The sequence below is a fragment of the Equus przewalskii genome, chromosome 7 (genome assembly GCF_037783145.1).
Source record: "Equus przewalskii isolate Varuska chromosome 7, EquPr2, whole genome shotgun sequence".
NCBI lineage: Eukaryota > Metazoa > Chordata > Mammalia > Perissodactyla > Equidae > Equus > Equus przewalskii.
Window position 1 is genome coordinate 21,510,600 of NC_091837.1, and position 23,540 is coordinate 21,534,139.

General features: G+C 40.6%; 1 protein-coding gene across 2 annotated transcripts in view; it reads left to right on the top strand.

Moving 5' to 3' along the window:
• The first annotated feature begins 7,731 nt into the window (after positions 1 to 7,731).
• Positions 7,732 to 23,540, top strand: part of NAA25 (N-alpha-acetyltransferase 25, NatB auxiliary subunit) — a 69,866-nt gene continuing 54,057 nt past the window's right edge. The window contains exons 1-4 of one of the 2 annotated variants that reach the window (XM_008525683.2): positions 7,732 to 8,128; positions 17,343 to 17,428; positions 18,364 to 18,502; positions 20,666 to 20,784. In XM_008525683.2, coding sequence (XP_008523905.2) covers positions 8,071 to 8,128; positions 17,343 to 17,428; positions 18,364 to 18,502; positions 20,666 to 20,784 — 402 coding nt within the window. In that variant the 5' untranslated portion in view covers positions 7,732 to 8,070. The remainder of the gene's footprint in view (positions 8,129 to 17,342; positions 17,429 to 18,363; positions 18,503 to 20,665; positions 20,785 to 23,540) is intronic. The other variant, XM_070628867.1, reaches the window with a different exon arrangement.

The following is a 23,540-nucleotide window of genomic DNA, read 5'->3' on the forward strand; positions in this document are numbered from 1 at the left end:
GAAGGTGCTTGCACAGAGCCCTTCTAGTGTTGAGAGGAGGAGACTTTAGAATCACTTGCATCATAGTTTGATTTTCCAGAAAAGCTCTCAGTTCCTCTTACCTCCACACCACCCAAGAAAGTACCTCCCATTTCCCAGGGGGAAGAATCTAAATGCTTAATCAGTGTTTTTCAGAGGGTAGTTTGAGAGCTGGCAAGATTAGCATCATTTGGGGAGGGAGAAAGCTTGTTAAAATGCAGATGCCTAGGCCCATTTTGCACCTGCTGGATAAAATTTCTGTGGTGGGGGGTCCCGGAATATTCGTTTTAGAAGTTTGTAGGTGATTCTTGTACTTAATGAAGTTGGAGAACCCTCTAGCTTAAAAGATTAATTAAAAGGAAATGAACAACACAGACACATTCTTGAAAAAATATCCACCCCACCTACATGCTTCCACCAAACTGAACGTCTTGCAGTCCTACCCACTCACCCCTGTCCCTGCCAGGACTTCAAAAGCAGTTTTTTTCTGCTACATCCTGCCTGACTTCCCTCATCCTTCAAGGCTTGGCTTTGATTTCACATATTCCAAGAAGCCTTCCAAGAACTCTGGGTAAGGAGGCCCTCCTCTGGCCCCCACTGCCTTCTGTGACTACCCCAGAGCCCCTAGAAATCTTCAGTATTGTTGCTCAAGCAGGCGTTTGTCTGTCCCATTAAACTCAGCCAGCTCCTGGAAGGCTGGGCTGACATTTCTTTCATGGGCACGTCTGGCGCCTAGCATAGGGTGGGGCACTTAGTAGACACTCAATAAATGTTGAATAAAGAGTTATCTGTTAGGATTGGTGCTTTTTGTGCCAGTTTAAGAAATCTTTGCCTATCCCAAGGTCATAAAGATATTCTTCTGTGTTTTCTTCTAGAAGCCCCGTTGTTTTACTTCTTTCATTTAGGTCTGTGACTCATCTTGATTTAATACTTGTGTATGGTGTGAGGTAGGGTTAAAGGTGTTTTTTTTTTTTTTTTTTTGAGGAAGATTAGCCCTGAGCTAACATTTACTGCCAATCTTCCTCTTTTTGCTGAGCAAGGCTGGCCCTGAGCTAAGATGCATGCCCATCTTCCTCTACTTTATATGTGGGACGCCTACCACAGCATGGCCTGCCAAGCGGTGCCCTGCCCGCACCTAGGATCCGAACCAGTGAACCCCGGGCCGCCAAAGCGGAACATGCGCACTTAACCACTGTGCCACTGGGTTAGATTTTTTTGTTTTTTAAGAGATACCCTATTGCTCCATTTACTGGGGGGGAAAATTCTTTCTTCTGTTGAATCGCACTTGGGCCTTTGTTATAAATCCAGTTACCATACACTTAGGAGTCTATTTCTGGACTCTGTTCTTCTAATCTCCTTGTCTATCTCATGCCAATACCACACTGTCTGGATGACTGCACCATTATGGTGAGTCTTGAAATCTTGTAATGTAAGTCCTCCTACTCTGTTCCTGTTTTTCAAGATTATCTTGGCTATTATAGGTCATTCACAGTTGCACATAAATTTTAGAATCAGTTTGTGAATTTCCTGACTTGTTTTAATCTGTTATCCCTTATGCTTTATCTTACCAGAGAACTGACACAGTACTACTTCCTAGAGCTTCCTTCCTTCTAAATCAAGGACCACCTTCTTGGAATTCAGCAGCCAAATGCAGCTGACAAGGCTCTCCCCAGAGTTCAGCAGCTCAGAGGCTGGATACAGAATCCAGCCAGCTCTCCAGATTCCGTAACTGTGGCCCCCAGCTTTGACCTGCCCTTGAAAGGAGCCTGTAAACTGTCCCTTGACTAGAAAGAAATGCATATGGAAATTTAACATATGATAAAGATAGCATTGTGTGCTCTGTGAAAATATAGATTATTCAATAAATAGAGTTTGGAGCAACTGGAAAAGATAAAATAAAATTGGAACCCTACCTCATTATTCACACTGAAATAAATTCCAAATAGATGAAAGATTTAAATGTTAAAAATGAAACCATAAAAATACTAGCAGACTCTGTAAAGTAATTTTAAAATAATGTCAGAGTGAGGAAAGTCTGCAAAAAAAATCTCTTCATTGCAAAAAAACTCCACATCCCAAAAGTCAAAAGGCAAACAATACATTGGAAAAAGCATTTGGAGCATCTATTTATGGCATAAGGCTAGTTTCCTTAATATGTAAAGGGTGATTTATAAAATAATAAGAAAAGACTAGGGTCCAGCCTGGTGGCACAGTGGTTAAGTTCGCACATTCCGCTTCGGTTGCCTGGGGTTCACAGGTTCAGATCCCAGGTGTGGACATGGCATGACTTGGCAAGCCATGCTGTGGCAGGCGTCCCACATATAAAGTAGAGGAAGATGGGCACAGAAGTTAGCTCAGGGCCAGTCTTCCTCAGGAAAAACAAGAAGAGGATTGGGGGCAGATCTTTCTCAAAAAAAGAAAAAAGAAAAAAGAAAAAAATCACTGTAACTTTTAAAAAAAGAAAAGACAAGACTAACAACCTGAAAAAAATGGCCAAAGGACAGGACCAGATTGACAAAAGGACCAGATTGAAAATTAATTACAAACTGGTCTTAAACAGATGAAAATGTGCTAAATATCATTCATAACTTGAGAAACATGAATTAGAATTATTCTGAGATATCACTTTTCAATATGAGATTGTCAAAGATACAAAAGTTTGAGAGAACACTGTGTTGGCAAAGGAAACTGGCTTTTTTCCTTTCTTGAGGAAGATCAGCCCTGAACTAACATCTGTGCCAGTCTTCCTCTACTTTGTATGTGGGATGTCTCCACAGCATGGCTGATGAGTGGAGTAGGTCCACATCCTGGATCCAAACCCTTGAAACCTGAGTCACCAAAGCGGAGCGCACAGAACTTTAACAACTGGGCCACAGGGCTGGCCTGGAAACTGGCATTTTTGTGCACTGGTTGTGAGAGTGCAAATTGGTACAACCTTTGTAAGGTGCAATTACGGAATATTTATCCAAATATTAGGTGAAAAAAGCAACTAACAAGAGCATATGAATAGTATGATAACACTTATGGAAATTTTAAAGGAAACAAAACTATCATGTATTGTTTATGGATACATACATATGCAATAAAAATATTAAAACATGGAAGGAAGGATACCCGCCAAAAGCAAAATAGTGGTTATCTTTGGAGAGACAGGGAGGTGGGAGGTGAAGAAATGTACATGCAATATCAAGTCTATCCATGCAAAATGTTAACATTTGTTAGATCTGTGCAATATGTACACACAAGTACTATGTTCTTTGCTTTTACATATTTTGAAACATTTCATAGTTTTTAAAATTAAAAACTATGGCTTATAGAGGGATATTATTAGGGTTGCAGAAATGTTCTAAAATTGGACTACTGTAATGGCATAACTCCATAAAATGTACTTAAAAATCCTTGAATTGTGCACTTAAAACGGGTGAATTTTATGATATGTAAAGAAATACCTCAATAAAGTTGAGTGTAAAATTATAAAGATATAGCTTACAAAAATGTCGTATTTGCTTTGTTTTATTTAAAAGAATAGGTGTTAAAATGAAATCCATCCTTTCTAATTTGAAAGTAGCCTGGACAATTTGGCGTTCATATGCCACCTGGTGGACAGAACTGGAATTGCTGGCTTGGACAAGCTGCACAGCTTGGATTGAGCACTAGAAGGGAGAACATCGCCTCAGATCTATCCTCTCTTTTTCTCACGGGGAAAATGAGGCCCAGGATCACATAGCGAATTGTCGGCTGAACCGAGACCATAACCCTGGTTTTCCTGACTCTTAGCTCTGGGTTCTGTGTTTCTCCACCCTGACCTCTGTCTACCTTTAATTCTGTGCCTGCTTTGTACTTTGGTCTTTCTTTATGCTAAGCATTGTGGGAGATTTTAAGATATTACTCCTACCAGGGGACATGTCAGACTTGGGTAAAATTCCTTCCTTGGTATCCTGAAGTATCAGGAGGTAATTTCTGCAGTTTTAAGAGACAGGAGTAATAATATTAATATTAAAGATGATAATAGTACACGCCAACTGTTGAGTATTTTCTGAGTGTTCCTTTACATGGACCATAGCATTTATTCCTCACATAACTCTAGGAGGTAGGTCCTTTTGTTATCAGAATTTTACATACGCAGAAACTGAGGCTCAGAGACGTTTTCTTGCTTAGGATCACACAGTTGACTAACGGCAGAGCCCAGATTTGGATCCAAGTCTATTTGATTTCAGAGCCAGACTTTCTGTTTGTTCTACTGTCAAAGTGCAGGAAATCAACCATGAAAACTATGGAATATAACAGTTCTGTTTATTCTGTGGAGGACTAGGATTAGGTACTGGAATATATCCATCAAGATGGAAAAGAAAAACTAGAAAAGTCATCGAGTGGACACACCCTCAGCCACCACATCTAAGTAATGCAGTACCCGCCCTGTGTCGCCCAGCTATTCAGGCGCAAGGCACCCATGTGCCTCACTGCCCTTGAGCGAGAGGGTTTCTCACCAGAACAAATCTGCCACCAAATAGGACAGGAATGAAGGGTGGACGCCCTTGTCCTAAGTCAAGAAAATGGAAACCACAGTTAATGAGTTCCTACTCTATGCCAAGCATTTTCTCATCATGTCCTCTCTAATTGGTCCGAGTTCCGAATCGTACAGCAAGAAGGATGGGCCTTTGGCTCCCTTAGGGGTCATTACATTTGTTACCTGAAATGTTTCAGGCCTGCCAATGGGTGTGGAAGCTGCCTCCCAGGGAACAGGTAAGGACAGGCCCGGAGTCAGGTCACCGCTTCAGCCTTAGGCTCTGAGGACAAGCGAGGAATGGGAAAAGAGAAAGCCTCGTTCACCCTACTTGGACGCTAAACAGGCTTGCAGGGTAGAGGGAAACATATGCCACCAAGAACAGTGACTCAAGGATCCAGAGGCCTCTGTTGGGTAGGTCCCTAGAGCTCTGGCCCTGCCAAGCTCAGGGAACAGAGTGCCAAGCCTGTCAGGGTCCCTCTGGAGCCGGGCCAACAAAGGTAACCTGAGAGCGTGGCTGAGTAATGGCGGTCCTGGCCTGAGTATCCCCCCTCGAAGGTGCTGTATCTTTCCATTCAGTGAAATTCTTGAAACACAGGTGACTTCCCAGCTCTTTCATTTTCGCCAAAGATGAACCCAGGTCTCCTCTTTCTTCTGTCCTTTCTGATCCCCACCTCAGCCAGGTCATACCTGGCCACATCATCTCAGAGTGATCCTGGGGGCAGCTTACCTGAAACTCCCGACCTTCATTCTTGCTGGTTAGCATGATTTCAGGAGCTTGGAGTTTTCCTTGGGATAGAGTTGCCAGATTAGCAAATAAAAACACAAGATACCTAGTTAAGTTCAAATTTCAGATAAACAATGGATATTGTTTTAATATAAGCGTGTCCCAAATATTGTATTGCATTTTACCTGACGACTCTACCCTGGGAGTATTTCACTTTTTTTTGGTGAGGAAGATTGCTGCTGAGCTAACATCTGTGCCAATCTTCCTCTCTTTGCTTGAGGAAGATTATCCCTGAGCTAACATCTGTGCCAATCTTCCTCTATTTTGCATGTGGGATGCCACCACAGCATGGCTTGATGAGTGGTGTGTAAGTCTGCACCTGGGATCCACACCCGCAAAAATGCCTAAAAATGTGCATTTCTAATAAGTTCCCAAGTGATGCTGATGTTGCTGACTGGGAACCACACTTAGAGCACCACTGACCTAGAAAACCACTTCCCCCTAATGCCAGCTTCTCTCTCTGGGGTATTTTAAAGCCTCTGTAGTCTTAGGAATGATTTTCCCTGAGGATCACAGATTATATTTTCGTTAGAGGGTATAATAAGGATTATCTTCTCAATAAGAATTTCTCTGTGCACTTGCTACTGGAAATTTCTCTTCTAGCTAGCCTCGAGACAGAGTTGGGATGAGAGTTTCTAAGGAATTTGTTTTCTTAAAAAATAGCCCCTCCAATTATTAAAAATGATGATTTAAAAATCTTTTATTTTGGCATAATATTACATTTACAGAAAATTTGAAAAGAGGGTAGAAGGTTTCCATGTATTCCTCACCCAGTTTCTCTTAGTGTTAACATCTTACATTACCATGGTACATGTGTCAAAATAAGAAACCAATATAAGGGGCAGGCCTGGTGGTGTAGTGGTTAAGTTTGTGCTCTCTAATTTGGTGGCCCAGGGTTCTTGGGTTTAGATCCTGGGCACAGACCTACACACAACTTATCAAGCCGTGCTGTGGCAGCATCCCACATACAAAACAGAGGAAGACTGGCACAGATGTTAGCTCAGTGACAATCTTCCTCAAGCAAAAAGAGGAAGATTGGCAACAGATGGTAGCTTAGGGCCAATCTTACTCACCAAAAAGAAAGAAAGAAAGAAAGAAACCAACATGAGCACATTACTATCAACTAAACTCTAGACTTTATTTGAATTTCAACCATTTTCTACTAATGCCCTTTTTCTGTCCCAGGATCCCAATCAGCATATCATGCTACATTTAGTTGTCATGTCTCCTTAGGCTTCTCTGGTCTGTAACAGTTTCTTATTGTTTCACGACCTTGACAGTTTTGAAGAGTACCAGCCAGACATTTTGTAGAATGCCACTCAGTTTGGATTTGTTTAATGTTTTCCTATGATTTCTCTGGGTTTACAGGTTTTCCTGAAAAATACTATAGAAGTGAGGTTCCCTTCTCATCACCTCATATCAGGGTACACGATAGAGATAGAATCCTGGAGATAGAATCCAGGAAACTCATGTTTATCAAGTTGCTCAAAGGATTTTAACGTCCACTAATGTTGGAGAATCATTTGCTTGGACACTAAAAGGCCCAGAAAGGGAGAGGGACAGAACATCAGTAGAAGGGGTCAACCGCTGCTGGTCAAGGCTGACACTGGGGAAATTGTACTGGGCTTCAAACAGTGTAGTGAAGGGGCTGACTCTGGTTCTGCACTCAAAAAGATCTGGATTTGAATCAGTGACTAGTGTGGTTTTATGTCACGACCTTGCTGAACCTGGCACACCTGTCTGGCTCCCTTCTTCTCCCACTTCAAGTCTTTGACAACCGTCACTTTTTCAGCTAGGCTTTCCCTGACCACACTATATACAGTTGCCTCTTTCCTTCACCCCCTAGTCCCCATTCTATTTTTCTCAGTATCATTTATCACCATGTAAAATACTGTGTTACTTATTTGTCTGTCTCCCCCGCTGCAAGTAAAGCTCCATAAAAGCTTTGTCTATTTTATTTAGTGATAGATCCTCCATGCCTAATCTAGAGCTTGCCACACAATAGGCACTCAATAACTATGTGTTGTATAATAAACCCACGGGTAACCAAAAAAAAGGTGATATTATCTGCCCCTCTAGAGAGATACTAGGGCTGTAATGAGCATGAATGTGATAATGCAATTAAAGAGTTTGCAACACAGCGTCTAGGCACTTACTGACTGAATTGCTTTTTTCCTCCAGCTTTACTGAGGTATGTAATTGACAAATAAGTTGATTGCATTACTATTAATCTAGGATGCTTCTTAGTTGGCTGAGCCCTGGGAGAGGGGTGAAGGGATCTCTAACTTCTCTGGCATATTTTTACGGTTGATCAGCCAGCCCCCTTTCCCCTGTCCCCTGGGTCATTCTCCCAGAGGAGTTTCCGGTTCCTCAACAATTAAGCTAGGACAAGTCTAACTGGTCCTTCAGTACAGAGAATAAAGAGGATAAGCAAGAGCAGCCGACCTCTAACTTAGACCCAGAGTTTCTCCCCTCCTTTTCCTCATTCCCTAGTAGGTGACTCGGAAGGGATTTACAACAGCAACAGCGGCCTCTACCAGCTAGGTCGATTCCACCAGCAAAGGACAGGAAAATTTTCTATTGAAACGGCAATTGGGGGGCGGGGGTGGTGGGGAGAGTTGGTGTTCTTTTCCGCGCAGGCACATTCAGTCGCAACCCCGCGACTATCGCGATAGACGAGCGAGATCAGCGCTGGCCCTTTAACAGCCCCTTCCCGGGGGCCTGCCCCGCGCGTGCGCACTGCGGTTCTGCGCTTGTCATCATGGCGACGCGGGGCCATGTGCAGGACCCTAACGACAGGCGCCTCCGGCCCATTTACGGTGAGTGCCTGAGGCCAGCCTGGTTGCCGGCCGGACCCGCCGAGGGCTGCCGAGGCCGGGGCGAAGGCCCAGGAGAGGCGCTGAGGGGCCCGGAGCGGGGCTGGCGGGCACAGGGGGCAGGCCGCGCGGGCCTCTAGGCCGCAGCCACGGGCCTCGCGTAGGCGCCGGCCAGGCCTTCCTGAGCCCAGAAGCCGCAGCGCGCCGGTCGCGGCAGCGGCAGGTCGGCGGAGCTGGCCCAACAGGCAGGCCCGGTGAGGCACTTTCTCTCTCAGAGACCTGCGCTGCCCGAGTTGTTAGAGCCGTACCAAGGGAGACCCGACATCTCCCCGCGGGTGGAAGGAAGCTGGCTCTGGCATGAGAGTGGGACACACTACTTGAAGGAAAACTCCCCCTAAAGACTTTTTACTTATGGGAACGGGGTCTAGGGGGTTGTCAGACTAGCTGTGCTCGGTGCACATGGAGAAACAGAGGCCCAAGGGAAGGGGCTGACGCAAGGTCACTCAGATCGGGTCAGGAACAGGCCTGGATTCGAGGCTCCGGAGCTAGAGCTCTTTGGTGGAGAAACAGCTGCTCTGGGCACACGTGGGAGGCGGGGAGGGGGAGGAGGGGTCTTGGGCCCAAAATAGCGGTGAAGAGACTATGATAGCTCAGTCCGAGGGGCACACAGGCTGCTGCAGGGCTTTTCCTTCTTGTGGCTTCTCTGGTTTTCTCTGCAGCCTGCCTTCCGCGTGCTGAGTGGATCCTCCTCCATAACGTTTACTTCAACCCGCAGGCTTTAAGACCTGGATGTTATCCTGCTCCTCCGGTTGTGAAAAATCACAAATTTGAGTCAGGGAGAAACACCTTTTCAATAACAGAGAGGTTCTGTAATTGGACAGTGGTCCCTATTGCGTTTCCTTTCCTCTTAGGGAGTTGTATGGTCTTGGTCTATCTCAGTTAATGGCGAGGAAGGCTTCAAGGTCAGTGGAATTTGCAAAATTAGAGCTTGTGTCTATAGTGTGGATGTTGCTAATTAGAGGCTTCTCCGCATGGCTGAGATCATTTAACTTTGGGGGGGGGAGGGGTTAACTGTGTTTCTGGCACAATTGGTTATGCTTTTATTTTGCAGTTTGTATGATACTTTACTCTCGCATCTCGTTTGATTCTAGCAACAACCCTGTGAAGTGGGCAATAATAATAATAGCTAACGTATATAGACTGCTCATTATGTCAGTCACTGTCCCTGTCCTTTTATTTGGGTTATCTTATTTAATCCTCACACATTCTCATGAGGTGGGTAGTTTTTTCCGGTCCCACCTATCTCCCTCCTCCCCCCCTTTTATTTTTCACAGATGAGGAAATTGGGGCTTTATTGATGTTGTGTAATCTGCCTAAGGTCACTCAGCTCACATTTGTTGGACCTAGGATCTGAACCCCCGCGGACTCTTCCAGGCTCACCCTCTTAACCACAGTGCTAGAAACCCCCTCACTTTGAGCTGAAGACACTGACTTGCCAAAGGTCACACAGTTGGTGAGTGACGGAGATAGGACTTTCCGTTTCTCCAGGGCTGCATATTCTCATGCCCTCCAGTGTATATTTTCAGAGGGCAGGATGAACTATACAAGGGTGATTGAGAATAGCAACTGAAACCAGGGTTCACAATTTGTAGCTCATTACAGCTCTGTGTAGCAGCTGCCTACAGACTTTTTTTTCTTTTTTAACTAAAAAGATTTAATACTTTTAAGAATAATTGGATTTCTAAAATTATTCCTGAGGACCAAAGAAAATGCCTTTGATGTCCCATATGTCATTTAGAATTCATAGTGTTTTGAGCTATCCAATAAGAAAAACCTTGTCCATTTCTCATTGCTAAACATCAGGATATATTAACCAGAAGTGACATGTCACGTTCTCAACACTGAAGGTAGAGTTACGTAGTTTTTGTTATAGTTACACGAGAAAAAGATGAGAAGAGGCTTTCTTTAGGAGTTCCAAGGCAATTAATATAAACTGGCAGGAATAGAAGAAAGGGTTCAGACTGTCCTTGACTTCAGCACTTTTGACCTCCAGACTTTGGGACAACCCCTGCTTTTGTGTTTAAATACGTTAGTACTCCTAAACCACTATTGTTCCTTGAATTCAGACATTCATTAGCTGACAAATGAACAGGCTCATGCATGGTGGTACTTGCCCACCAGCCAAAAGTTCAACAACTGTCAGCATTAATTGAGTGCTTATTTGTGTGCTAACTGTCCTGTTTGGTAGGAGGATTATTGTGAGCCTAGGGGTAAACTGAAGGCCAGAGATGAACTTGTTCAGAGTTGTGGCTAGTAAATTGGAGAGCTGGGATTTGAACACAGGCATTCTCACTGGAAAGCCCAGCCCTTCACTGAATTGAGATTCAGCAGCATGACTATCTTTGTACAGCATTATTTGTACTGCCCAGGTTTTAGGATTTTACAACTGTGGGAAACCTTGCCTGTGAGCTCAGCTCTTGCTGAATATTGTTGAGGGTAGAAGTGGACAGGGCTATAAGGGTGATTAGTTGTGAAATTGTGGTGGGTCGAAATTCTATTTTTGGTGTCTAGGTTTGGAGTAGCTTGTCTGTGCAGAAATTTGGTTAGTTGAACATCTTCAGAACGTGTCACATTACTCACAAATTGGTAAACTTGGGTATTGCAGTTTTGGTTTTTCAAAACCACCCTTGACCTTAATGGAACACCCGCTTTGTTGTTTATTCTCCTTTTCTAAAATTATTCTCTTGTGTCGTGTGGTTCTCAGCAGATTTTGTGCTCTCATGTGACTTGGTGAGCCTCAGTGCTTTCTTTTACCATTATTATTAATTTAAAAATGTTTTTAGTGGTTGGGGGAAGGGAGGTGGAAGTGATGGTCACTTGGCACAACCTGTTTTATTCTGTTCTGAAATTAGGGACATTTAAAAATCTCTGACTTAAGAGGCCAGCCCGGTGGCATAGTGGTTAAATTCGTACACTCTGCTTCAGTGGCCTGGGGTTCCATGGTTTGGATCCTGGGCGTGGACCTATGCACCACTTATGAAGCCATGCTGTGGCAGGAATCCCACATATAAAGTAGAGGAAGATGGATACAGGTGGTAGTTCAGGGCCAATAGTCCTTAAAAAAAAAAAGCTCTAACTTAGACTTTTAAATTCTAAAAACATTTTAAACTTAAAAGAAAGATGTCAGTACACAGAAAATTCCTGGAAGAATGCATAGAGTAGAGGGTAGTGGGAGCATAGGATTCAGAAACTTAATGTTATACCTCTATGAACTGTTTGAGTTTTTTTTTTTTTACCATGACGTGTATTATTTTTGTTATTTAAAAAATTAGTTAAAAAGATTTTGAAAAATCTAATTTAATAACGGGAAGCTGTCACAAATAATTGGTTCTTTGAACTTCCTGTTGTGGTCACTGTACGTATGTATCTCTCATTTATCTGATAGACTCCTCAGTTTCTAGAAGATTGTCTTTTTTCCCCCTCCCTGTACAGTTTGCTCATTTATGTATTCCTTTCTTCATTCAGCTTATTTGTTGAGGGTCTAAAATGTGCTAAGCACAGTGAAGATGCAGGGAAGGAGTGTGTACCAAACAGCACAGACGTGGTTTCTGCTTTCGAGGGGTCTCAACAGACTTTTTAAATGATAGTACACATAGTCGTTATATTTGTGTTAAGGGTTTTGAAAGAAAAGTACAGGTTGCCATGAGAGCGTACAATACCGGCATCTTGGCTGTTGGGGACAAGTCAAGAAAAGATTCCCTGAGGAAGTTACATTTTACTTTGGACGTGAAAGAAGAGCGGAGGTTAGTCAGGTGATGAGATGGGGAGAGGGTGATGGAGAAAGAGTGTGTGTAAAAAGGTCCTAAGAAAAGGGTTGTGTGATTGGAATGTAGAGATGAGTGACAAGAGGCTACTAAGGTAGATGGACTCAGAGGTTTGTAAGCCATTTTAAGGATTTTGAAATTGTTTTAAAGACAGTGGGAAGCACTGGTGAGATTTAACCAGGGAAGTAGGGTGATCAGGCTTTCATTTTAAAAAGATAACTCTGAATACTGTAGGGGAAATAGTTTACGGGGGGGGGGAGAATGTAGGATGTGAGGCAGTCAGTTAGGAGGCATTATTCATTTTTAAATTCAACACCCCCCCCCCACCTTGCACATGTAGGTATTTAACAAAGCCTTGTTGATTGAAAGAATGTGTCACCTCCAATTTGTATTCTTGGTAAAAGTGAGGCTTCTATTCTCAGACATTTAGGATTTTTAAGCAGAGGGTGTTGTAATTTAAAGATGGAGCTATGTTGTATTCAGTCGTCTTCTAAGTTGGAGCACGATCTTAGTAGTCTCTGAAGCTGTCGTGGGGAGTGCAAACAGTGCAGGTTGTCATTTTAGCTGCTCTGGAGGTTTTCCTGGCAGCTGCAAGGACACACACTTAAAGGCTTTCTTTTTTATTTGCAAGACCAATCTCTTCCTACTGGCGGTATCCCTACGTATGGTTGGACAGATTAATCCCAGGCCTCTTCTGTAGGGAAAGTAGACAGTAGGCCTGCATGTGTCAGGGTCTACTGCACGGAAGAGGAGCTTCTGTTGGAACTGTTGCCTGGGAGGGCGGCTTGCTCATTCAGTCAACAAATTTTGATAGTCTCTTGCCAGTGATTTAACCCAATGTTTCCCAAATTTCTATCATTGTTTTACCCAATATGATGATGTTAGCTGTGTTATATTATTATCTGTACTATTATTTAATATTTTTCTTTAAGTTGACTTTTAAACTTAAATTTATTTAAAAATAATCTGTATCATTACTATTAATGGAAAATCTGTCACTTGTTCTCAGAAAAGAAAACCATAAAAATAAGTACAATGAAAACAGAACAATATTATTAAAGGCTTAGCTAGATTCTAATACTTGTGAAACTCTGAGTCTGAGACCTGTTCCTTCCCTTGTTTTGTCTTCCTCCCATAGCCCCCCAGTTCATGGTTGCATATTCTAGTTGTAAATTCCTTCCCTTTTAAAAAAAGATATTAGCAAGTATTAAAGAAGTGACAGGCTAACACCAAACTGAGACTGTCTGCTTAATATAAAGGAAATTTTAGAAAAGAGGGCAACTTTCTCACTGTGATTGTTATCTAGTGCTGTCTGCAAGGACCACCAAAAAATATTTCAGTTGAAGTGGTACCCATGCTTTGAAAAACATAGCTTTAACTGATGCGCTATCATATTCTTTCCTCTGTCACATTTGTGGATGACTGATTTTGGCTTATTGATGTTATTAAGGGAAAAACACCAATTCGCATGGTCCAACCACAATTACCCTTGAGTGAGTTTTAAAAAGGCTTACTAAAAGGACAGACTTAGGATATTGTTTTTATTGGCCTGTTTTCTCCAAGGACTACATAATTTATATTACAGAGTCAGTAATGTAAAATGAAAATAAACTTTTCCCAAAAAACTCAGCATCCGATTAATCAGTAGTCACCTAGGCATCCAGGAAATGGGAGCCTGACAGCAGACTGAATGTGGTGGTGTGTCTTAGTTAAAACGCTCGAGTACAAGGAACACAAACCCACTGGTACTAGCTCAAGTAAAGGGGGGTTGCTCTAAACTCTTGTGAGCCTAGGGCAGGACTGCAGTGTTCCAGGGCCTCATGGAAACTGGAAAGCTGTCAGGATGTGCAGCTTCTTTCTCAGATGCTCATCTCTGCTTTTATCTGTGGTGTCTATTCTTTTCTCTGCTTGGTTCTTCAGACTGGTTTTTTCTGCTCACTCACCTGTTTACCCAGGGCCTAACATGTTGGTTTCGTGGCCACATCAAGCTGTAGCTAGAGGAGAGAGGTCGTTAGCTTCTCCCCACAGAAGCTTAATCAGCACTGACCCTCCCCCAATTTTTCCATGATTGACACTTTTCATTCTTTTATAAAGGTTATATGAATGAAGAGTCAAGAGAGAACGCTTTTCTTCACTCCCCATAACCAACTTGTACCCCCTAAGGCTCCTTTAAAATGGAAATTCTGCAACTGCCACTGGTAACCTTAAGACTCGAAATACTTATTACTTTCCAGATGAGGTTCTTCATAGCTTTCTGACTATGGCTTTCAGTGTTGCAGTTACAGGTTACCAGGAAGAAACCTGATTTACCCAGCTTGGGTCAAATATCCACCCCACTGAGCTGCAGTTACATGGTCTAGACATGGTCATCTAGTCCTACCCCTTCATCAGAGGCAGTGGAAACCATTCCCAAAGAGGGCATGGGCGGGTAGGTACAGTATATCGGAGCCTTGTTAACTACAGAGGGAAAAGTTAAATATCTTTATAGTCCTGAGCTCTGGTCTGATCCATTTATGGGCGGGTCCTCAGAGCTGAAGTGTCATCAAAGATGTCTACTCTTTTAGAAAACTTCAAGATATGTTCTCTGAACCTGAAATCTTGCAAGACTGAGTCAGAAGTAATTTAGAACTGACTCAAATGAGATCAGCATCAAGTTATTAGGAAGAGAAGGTGTCATTGATTGAGCTGAAATATCTCTATCAGATATTACAGAGATAATATATCTGTAAGGACAAATGATGGCCTGTCAGCTGAGCTAAGAATTTAAGAAAACTGGTATTAGATATTTGGATATTCAGGCGAAGATTGTATGCTTTTAAAGTTCTGTGATTCTCCAGTCTTTCTACCTGAGTGTTAAGTATTTGATCTTCCTTTCTAGATTGTGATTCCCTCCAGAATAGGCTCTTTTTTCACCTTCCCACCTAGATTGTGATTCCCTCCAGAGTAAGCCTTCTTAATCGTTTTACCTAGCATTATTGGTATCATCAAAATTAAGTGGATTGAAGACAGAGTGAAGAGATGAAACTCTGTTCATGTGGCTCTTTGTTAAAAGTTTTAATAAAGTATCCATTGGAGAAAAATCAAAACCATTAGTTAAAATGATAGTTTATTTCTGTTGTTTGGAACACTCTGGGCTACCAGGGCCATAGATTATTTTGGGTCATCTGTGCCTTGTTTGTTCCTATGCTGATTTGGGACCTTGATGAGCAAAGATGGACCAGTAGTGGTAGTAGATTGTAAACCAGCCTGTGTTCAGTCATCTTTCTATATTTAGAATTGACAGCACCACCCTTTTCCCATTCAATAACACTTCTCATTTTCCTTCTCTAGAATGAAATCTTTGCTTTTATTGGAGATATATATATATATATATATATGTATATTTTATTAATAGACTTTATTTTTTTTTTTTAAATTTTTTAAATTTTTTTTTAAAGATTTTATTTTTTCCTTTTTCTCCCCAAAGCCCCCCGGTACATAGTTGTGTATTCTTTGTTGTGGGTTCTTCTAGTTGTGGCATGTGGGATGCTGCCTCAGCGTGGTCTGATGAGCAGCGCCATGTCCGCGCCCGGGATTCGAACTGACGAAACACTGGGCCGCCTGCAGCGGAGCGCGCGAACTTAACCACTCGGCCACGGGGCCAGCCCCTAATAGACTTTATTTTTTAGAGCAGTTTTAGGCTTATAGAAAAATGAGTGGAAAGTACAGAGTTCCTGTATATCCCCCCTCCCCCCTCCCCCCCCCAGTTTCCCCTACTATTAACATCTTGCATTAGTGTAGTACATTTGTTCCAATTGCTGAACCAATATGATATGTTAGTATTAACTATAGTCCATAGTTTACTAGTTTACATTAGCTTTCATTCTTTGTGTTGTACATTCTATGGGTTTTGACACGTGTATGGTGACATGTATCCATCATCAGAGCATCATACAGAATAGTTTCACTGCCTTAAAAATAAGCTGTGCTCCACCTATTTATCTCTCCCCCCAGCCCCTGGCAACCACTGATTATTCTACTGTCTCTATAATTTTCGCCTTTTCCAGAATGTCATATAGTTGGCATCATACAGCATGTGGCCTTATCAGATTGGCTTCTTTCACTTAGCAATATGCATTTAAGGTTCCTCCATGTTTTTTTGTGGCTTGTTAGCTTATTTCTTTTTAATACTAAATAATAGTCCCTTGTCTGGATGTACCATGGTTTATTTATCCTTTAACCTACCGAAGTACATCTTGATTTCTTCCAAGCTTTGGCAATTATGAATAAAGCTGCTATAAATATTTGTGTGCAGGTTTTTATGTGGAGCTAAGTTTTTAGATCATTTGGGTAGATACCAAGGAGCTCGGGCTGGGTTATATGGTAAGAGTATGTTTAGTTTTTTAGAAGCTGCCAAACTGTCTTCCACGGTTGCTGTACTATTTTGCATTTCCACCGCAATGAATGATGGTTGCTGTTGCTCCATGACCTCACTAGCACTTGGTCTGTAGATTATTTTGAGTCGTCTATGCCTCTTCTGTCCCTGTGCTGATTTGGGACCTTGCTGAGCAAAGAGGGACCTGGTAGTAGTAGTAGGTTGTGGACTGCTTGTGTTTTATCACTTTCTATATTTAGAATTGACAGTTACCACCATTTTCCATTTAAAACATGTCTCATTTTCTTTTAGATCTTCTCATCTGTAAATGAATCTTTGTTTTTGTTAGACTTTTGAATAATAATTGATTGCTTTTTTTCCTTAACACAATTTTATAGCAGGTTTCCGTATTCCTTAAGGTTTGGAATGGATAAATAGCTTAGGGAACCTAGAAGTCAGTTGTTCTTCAAAGTCAGTGCTGGTTTCTGTTTTAGACAGAATGTTTGAAAGGGCTGTTTTCCCTACATTCTTGCCCACTCCTGATATGGGACTTCATTCTCCCTCTCTGCTCTCTTATTATGGGTAAAACCTTATTTCCTTCTTTGGCAAATTATACTTAACTCTTTGGCAAAGTAAGTACTCATTAAACGTATTTTATTGAAGGAATATGGTCCATTTGGTAGATTTGAAGCTTGAATATTAGGAAGGGTTCTTTTTTAACAAAAATTTTTAAACTTTTGGATGACTAAACCCATTTATTTCCCATAAGTAAAAATATTGTCATCTGTCGAAATATGTTTAGTGTTGACTCTTCATTAAAAGCTGATATAACCAGATTATATTGCTTTTGAATGAGAGATGACTATAGGAATGTAAGATTATATTCTGGGCCATCCTAATCATTTGGAGTTAAAATCAGCTCCATGATGTTTTTAGTACTGAGTTAAGATACTTTCTGAGACAGCTAATACCAGCCTGTGCATTTTTTGTATTTGTTGTTGAAGGAAAATACTAACTATCGTAATTTCTGTTTTCCTAGATTATCTTGATAATGGTAATAATAAAATGGCAATTCAGCAAGCAGATAAATTGTTGAAGAAACATAAGGATCTTCATTGTGCTAAGGTAAATTCATTTGCCCTTGAGTTGCTTATAGTTGGTCAGTTATATACTATAACCTTTACTTTAAAGGGAAAAGATGTTTAATTAGTCTTTTTAGTGACTACCTGTGGTTTTTCAGAGTATTTTTTAGGCCATTTATTTTCCTGCTCACTTAAATGCCATAAATAGTATTTAATTAAAAGCTAGCTACTTATTTCTTTGGACATAACTTATTTAATTATTTTATTTTCACAGCGTCCTTTTAAGCAATGTTGTGTGTTCTTTTTTTTTCCCCCTCCATGAGGAAGATTGGCCCTGAGCTAACATCTGTTGCCAGTCTTCCTCTTTTTTTGTTTTTCCTCCCTAAAGCCCCAGTACATAGTTGTATATCCTAGTTGTAGGTCATTCTAGCTCTTCTATGTGGGATGCCACCACAGCATGGTATGGCTTGATGAGCAGTGTGTACGTCCATGCCCAGGATCTGAATCCTGGGCTGCCAAAGCAGAGCGCATGAACCATGGGGCCGGCCCCTTTGTTGTGCATTCCTTTTTTTTTTTAAAGATTTTATTTTTCCTTTTTCTCCCCAAAGTCTCCCGGTACATAGTTGTATATTTTTAGTTGTGGGTCCTTCTAGTTGTGGCATGTGGGACGCCACCTCAGCATGGCCTGATGAGCAGTGCCATGTCTGCGCCCAGGATCCGAACTGGCAGAACCCTGGGCCGACAAAGTGGAGCGTGCGAACTTAACCACTCGGCCACAGGGCTGGCCCCATGTTGTGCATTCTTAATATGACTGAAGTAGGAAAGAATCTTGATTTGCTGATATTTTCAGTAAAATAGTTTAGTTGATAGCAACCTAGGCATACGTTGCAACTTATCTTGTCCTTTCGAATTGGCTTTCTTTGGCCCATGTTTCCTTTTCTGTCCTTTTATAACTGACTTATCTTTCCTTCCTATCAGGTTTTAAAGGCAATTGGTTTACAGAGAACTGGAAAGCAAGATGAAGCCTTCACCTTGGCGCAGGAGGTGGCAGCCCTGGAACCCACAGATGACAACTCACTGCAGGCACTGACTATTCTTTACCGGGAGATGCATCGACGTGCGTTTCTTTGTTTTCATTGTTTTTAAACCTCAGCTTAAGTTTTTGGATATTTCTGATTGAGTTTTCTATTTGTGTGATTTACTTATCAGTCATGATCTAGGTAGGTGGCAACAGGTAAAATAATGCATTAAGCGTGCTTTGTCAAGACTGTAGGCAGAAAGATATTTTACATGTATTAGGGTCCTTGAATTGGAATAAGGCTTTGAGTTTCATTTGTGACATTTGATTTGCTAAATGGAAGAGTTACCCTTTTTTTCACTTTTAATATGGAAAATTTCAAACAAAGACAAAAACAGAGAATAACATGATAAATCCCATTGTACCCATTACCCACATTCATCAATTCTTGACACATGGCCAATTTTGTCTATATCTGTCCTGCCAGATTATTTCTAAGCATATCCTAGGTAGTCTACCATTTCATCTGTAAATAATGTTTTTCAATGTTGATTTTTAAAATATTTTAATATGAAATAATACATATCTTTCATAATATATAATAGAATAATATATAGAATATATCATAATATATAGAATGTAATATAGAATATGTAGAATAACATATATTATGAAACACACTAGAAAATTTGATGTGGAATAGTAAACATTCAGGAACCTACCACCGAACTTAAGAAATAGAGCATTATCAATACTAAAAAAGCTTCCTGTGTCTTCCTCATCAATGTCATTTCCCCTTTTACTCCTAAGAGGTACTTGCTATCCTGAATATTTTTTATTCTCTTGCTTTTACTTAAATCTTTATCGCATTTGTTTTTGTAAGTAATACATTATTAGTTTTGCTTAATTTTGAATTAATATAAATAGGATCAAAGTGTATGTGTTTTGTGATTTCATTTTTCATCTGCTATCCAAGTGGTTGTAGTTAATTCATTTTTATTGCCAAAAAATATTTCGTTATAAGATGCTTATTTTGAATTCTTTGTCAGGTTATTCATAGATCTTCATTTCTTTAAGGTCAGTTTCTGAAGATTTAGTTTATTTTATTGGGCCGTATTTCCCTGTTTCTTCTTGTGCCTTGTTACTTTTGCTGTGTCCTTTGCATTTGATAAAACACTCACCTCAAAAAAAAAAATTTCGTTGAGTAGAGATACTGGATCCTAGGGCATGTGTGTGTTCAGCTTAAAGATAAAGAAAGATAATGTCAACTTGTTTTCTAAATTTCCTCTCCCACTAACAGTGTTTAAGAGTTCTGATAGCTCTCCATCCTTGTCATTAATATTCTTAGGCTTTAAAATTTTTGCCATCAAACCATCACATTGTATACCTTAAAATATACAATTTTTGTCGATTATTCTTCAGTAAGACTGGAAAAAGTAAAATTTTTGCCAACCTAATGGGCAGAAAAATGTTATTTTATAGTTTAATTTTGATTTTCATTCCTATAAAAGGTAAAACTTGAGTTGAGGTATTATTTCTGATTATTTAGAGATTATGTTGATTTATGGATTCTCTCCCAGTGTTTTAAAAAAGTCATTTATCTATCCCACAAGTATTGGTTGAATGTTTTTCTATGATAAATATTGTATCAGAGTCAAAGATGAAGGTTGCTCTTTCTGCCCTCATGTTACTCATAGGGAAATAGAGCAAAAGATAGTACATTGCAGTATGTATTAATAAATGCCATGAGAGAGTTATTTAAAAGATCTAAAACTGGCAGAGGCAAGCAGTGCTCAAACTGGGGTGGAGGAGCAGAGATGGTGTTCAGGGAAGGATTACGTTTGAACAGGGTGTTGGATGATGATCCCTGGGTAGAACAGAGGCAAAGACAGTCCAGGCAGAGGCAGCAATGTAAAGGCCTGGAGGTATGATACAGCACAGGAAATCCAGTGGAAGTACAAGTAGTTTGATCTGGCTAGAGCGTAACGTGCTGGGGGAAAGAGTTAGGAAGGAGACAGAGAGGCTAGATCCTGGAGGATCTTGTGTGTTGTAAATGTGGCAGGGAGGCTTGAGCTATTCCGTGCTTCATCGAGTAACACCTAACCGTGAGAAGAGTCATGATCAGATGAGGCAAAGCAAATAATTTCTTCTTCCTTAATGAAAGGAGGCATCTGTTCCTTCAAATGGGAAAAAAATTAAATGCTGTTAAGGTTTAAGTTATACTTCAGTAATTAAAGAAAATCCTATTTCTCTTTCTCTTAGCGGAGTTAGTTACAAAACTTTACGAGGCAGCTGTGAAGAAAGTTCCTAATAGTGAGGAGTATCACTCTCACCTCTTCATGGCCTATGCCAGAGTGGGCGAATACAAGAAAATGCAACAGGTAACTTGATCCCCAAAGCTCCTCGATGGTGGCATTTGCTATTAGAGGTAAAAGTCTTTTTTTTTTTTTTTTCTTGCTGAGGAAGATTCACCCTGAGCCAACATTCTTGCCAGTCTTCCTCTAAGTTTTTAGTATGTGGACCGGCAGCAAAGCATGGCCACTAAGAGAGTGGTGTAGGTCCACGCCTGGGAACTGAACCTGGGCCCCTGAAGTGGAACGTGCTAAACTCAACCACTAGGCCACCAGGGCTGGCCCTAAAAGTCTTTTTAATGTGATTTAACTGTAGTGGTGTGTTGGCATGCATGTGTGTGTCTGCATATGTGTGTAGAACTCAATCTATATATTTGTCTGTGGAGAGCACCCAGTTATTGTCCTTGTGTGTTTTAAAAATGAACTATTATTCAAGTTCTTTAAATGTTTTATTTTGGGAAATTTGATTGTTCTTTTGTGGCTGATGGTATGTTTTGTTTGGTTCTGGTAAGTCGGCTTCAAATTGTCCTACTACATCAGATTGCTGTTTATATTTTCAGAAAATGGACAAAAATCCCAGGGCAAAGAATAAGCAGACTATATAGAAGGGTTAATTTTAAAGTTTACGTCTAATTTGTAGATTTAACTGTTTATAGCCTGCTGAGATTTTTAAATCCAGCAAGGGAGAAATCCCTGTTACTTGGGATACTTGTCTTTTTTGCCAGAGGCGGCTCGTTTGCCAGTTAGCATGTTTCAGGTGTTGCTTGTATGTGTGTGGAAGGAGCCTCTTGGACACGTTTGGACTAGCAGGTGGGTAAAGCTGACATCCTAGAGAAATGAAACCTGCACTGGTAAGCCCATAAGGGTTGATGACGTCAGGCTAGCATTTTTTTAGAAATGCTTTGTGGGTATATAACGTCTTCTGAAGGGAGAGCTTTCTTACGTCTTATTCTTTACTTAAAATATCAGACTATAACAACAGGTAAATAAGGAGAGTGGAAGATACTATATTAATGTAAATCCTTTCTCCTTAAAATCAATCTTTGTATTTGCTTATTCAAGCTTTTTAATTGGAAGAATTTTTTTGGCCCAAATATAATTCTTTGAAGAAATTTTATCATTATTTTATTTACTGATGGAGTATATTCTCAGGAAAATTCAGAGGTTATAAATTTTCTTTTAATGTAAAATGGGTATATTTTTTAAAATTGGCAACACTGGCATATATACATGTAAATCCTTCATATCATTTTTACTCCTAGGAATATGTTTGACACAGAGTATATTAAATGGCCATTAATATGGATACGTTAAAGAAACTATGGTTCATCTATGTGGTAGAATAAAGTGCAACACTCCATCCCCCCCAAATAGTACTGTCTCTCTCAATCTGTTGACATAGAAAGATATTCCCAGTATATGTTAGTTGAGAAGAGCGTGTTGTAAAATGGCCTTCTCCTCCCACTCTCCTCACATCTATCCCTCCTTAATAAAGGATGTATCTCTAAGGATATGTACCAAAATGTTACCGATGTAGGGCTATGGATACTTTTCATCTTTTTTTTTTTCTTGAGGAAGATTAGCCCTGAGCTAACATCTGCTGCCAATCCTCTGCTTTTTGCTGAGGAAGACTGGCCCTGAGCTAACATCCGTGCCCATCCTCCTTTACTCTATATGTGGGACGCCTACCACAGCATGGCTTGCCAAGCTGTGCCGTGTTCACACCTGGGATCTGAACTGGCTAACCCCAGGCCGCCCAAGTGGAACGTGTGCGCTTAACCGCCGTGCCACGGGGCCGGCCCGATACTTTTCTTCTTAATTTCTTTTTAAAGTATGTGTTAACTTTATGATCTCACAAAATATATTCTCAAAATATATATAATATACACACATAACAAAAAGGACAGGTTCATACAATAGCAATATCAAGGTAAATTTTGAAAAAAGGAAGAAATCTTCCACTTGAACAGATTTTATTCTTGTATAGTTTAACTTTACATGTTGCCAGAGATATATCCAATTGTGCATCTTGTTTTTTGGAGACATTGCTTTGATGTGCCTTAATGGTTAGTTACAGTTCCTTAATATGTTTTATCTATAGCCTGCTTTTGCGGTATTCCATTCTGATGTCTTGGAAGAATGGAGTACTCTAGTGTTAAATGTTTTAGAGTGGAAGGTTTAATTTTTGTTCTGCCTTTGTTGTGCCTTCAGGTAGTTACAGTTTCTTAGGTTATAGGTTCATTTTGAAAGTGGTATGTCAGTCTGGGGTAATAGGTATTTTACAAATTAAATGTCCTGTTTCATGAGGGTGAGGGCTTTTGTTTTGTTCACTGCTGAATCCTCAGTTCCCAGCATCTGCACAATAAATATCTGTTAAATAAATGAGTGTTTGCCTAAACTGGTGGAGGAAGGGAAGTAGGGATCGGAAGACTTAAGGACTTCTGCTCCCTGTGACATCTCTGGCAGGTAATCTGTAAAACCACCTTGAAGGAAGAGGTACTAGTCATTCAGATGGTGATTGGACTTTCCTTTTTCTGTAAATGACATTCCCATTCTCTGAGTCACCAATTTATAGCCTTGCTTTTCAAACTCCTTTAGTTTCCTGTATCAGCAGAATGTTAGTGTCTGCAAGATAATAGGGTGTGGTCATGAAATTTTTGTCTTACCTTTTATATTCAAAATTCATAATTAATTTTGTATTCTATTCCTTTTTGTTTCTGCATGTCATCATAAAAATGTTTTCTCTTCCCAAATTATGAGGTAAAATTGATTTCCTAACACTTTTC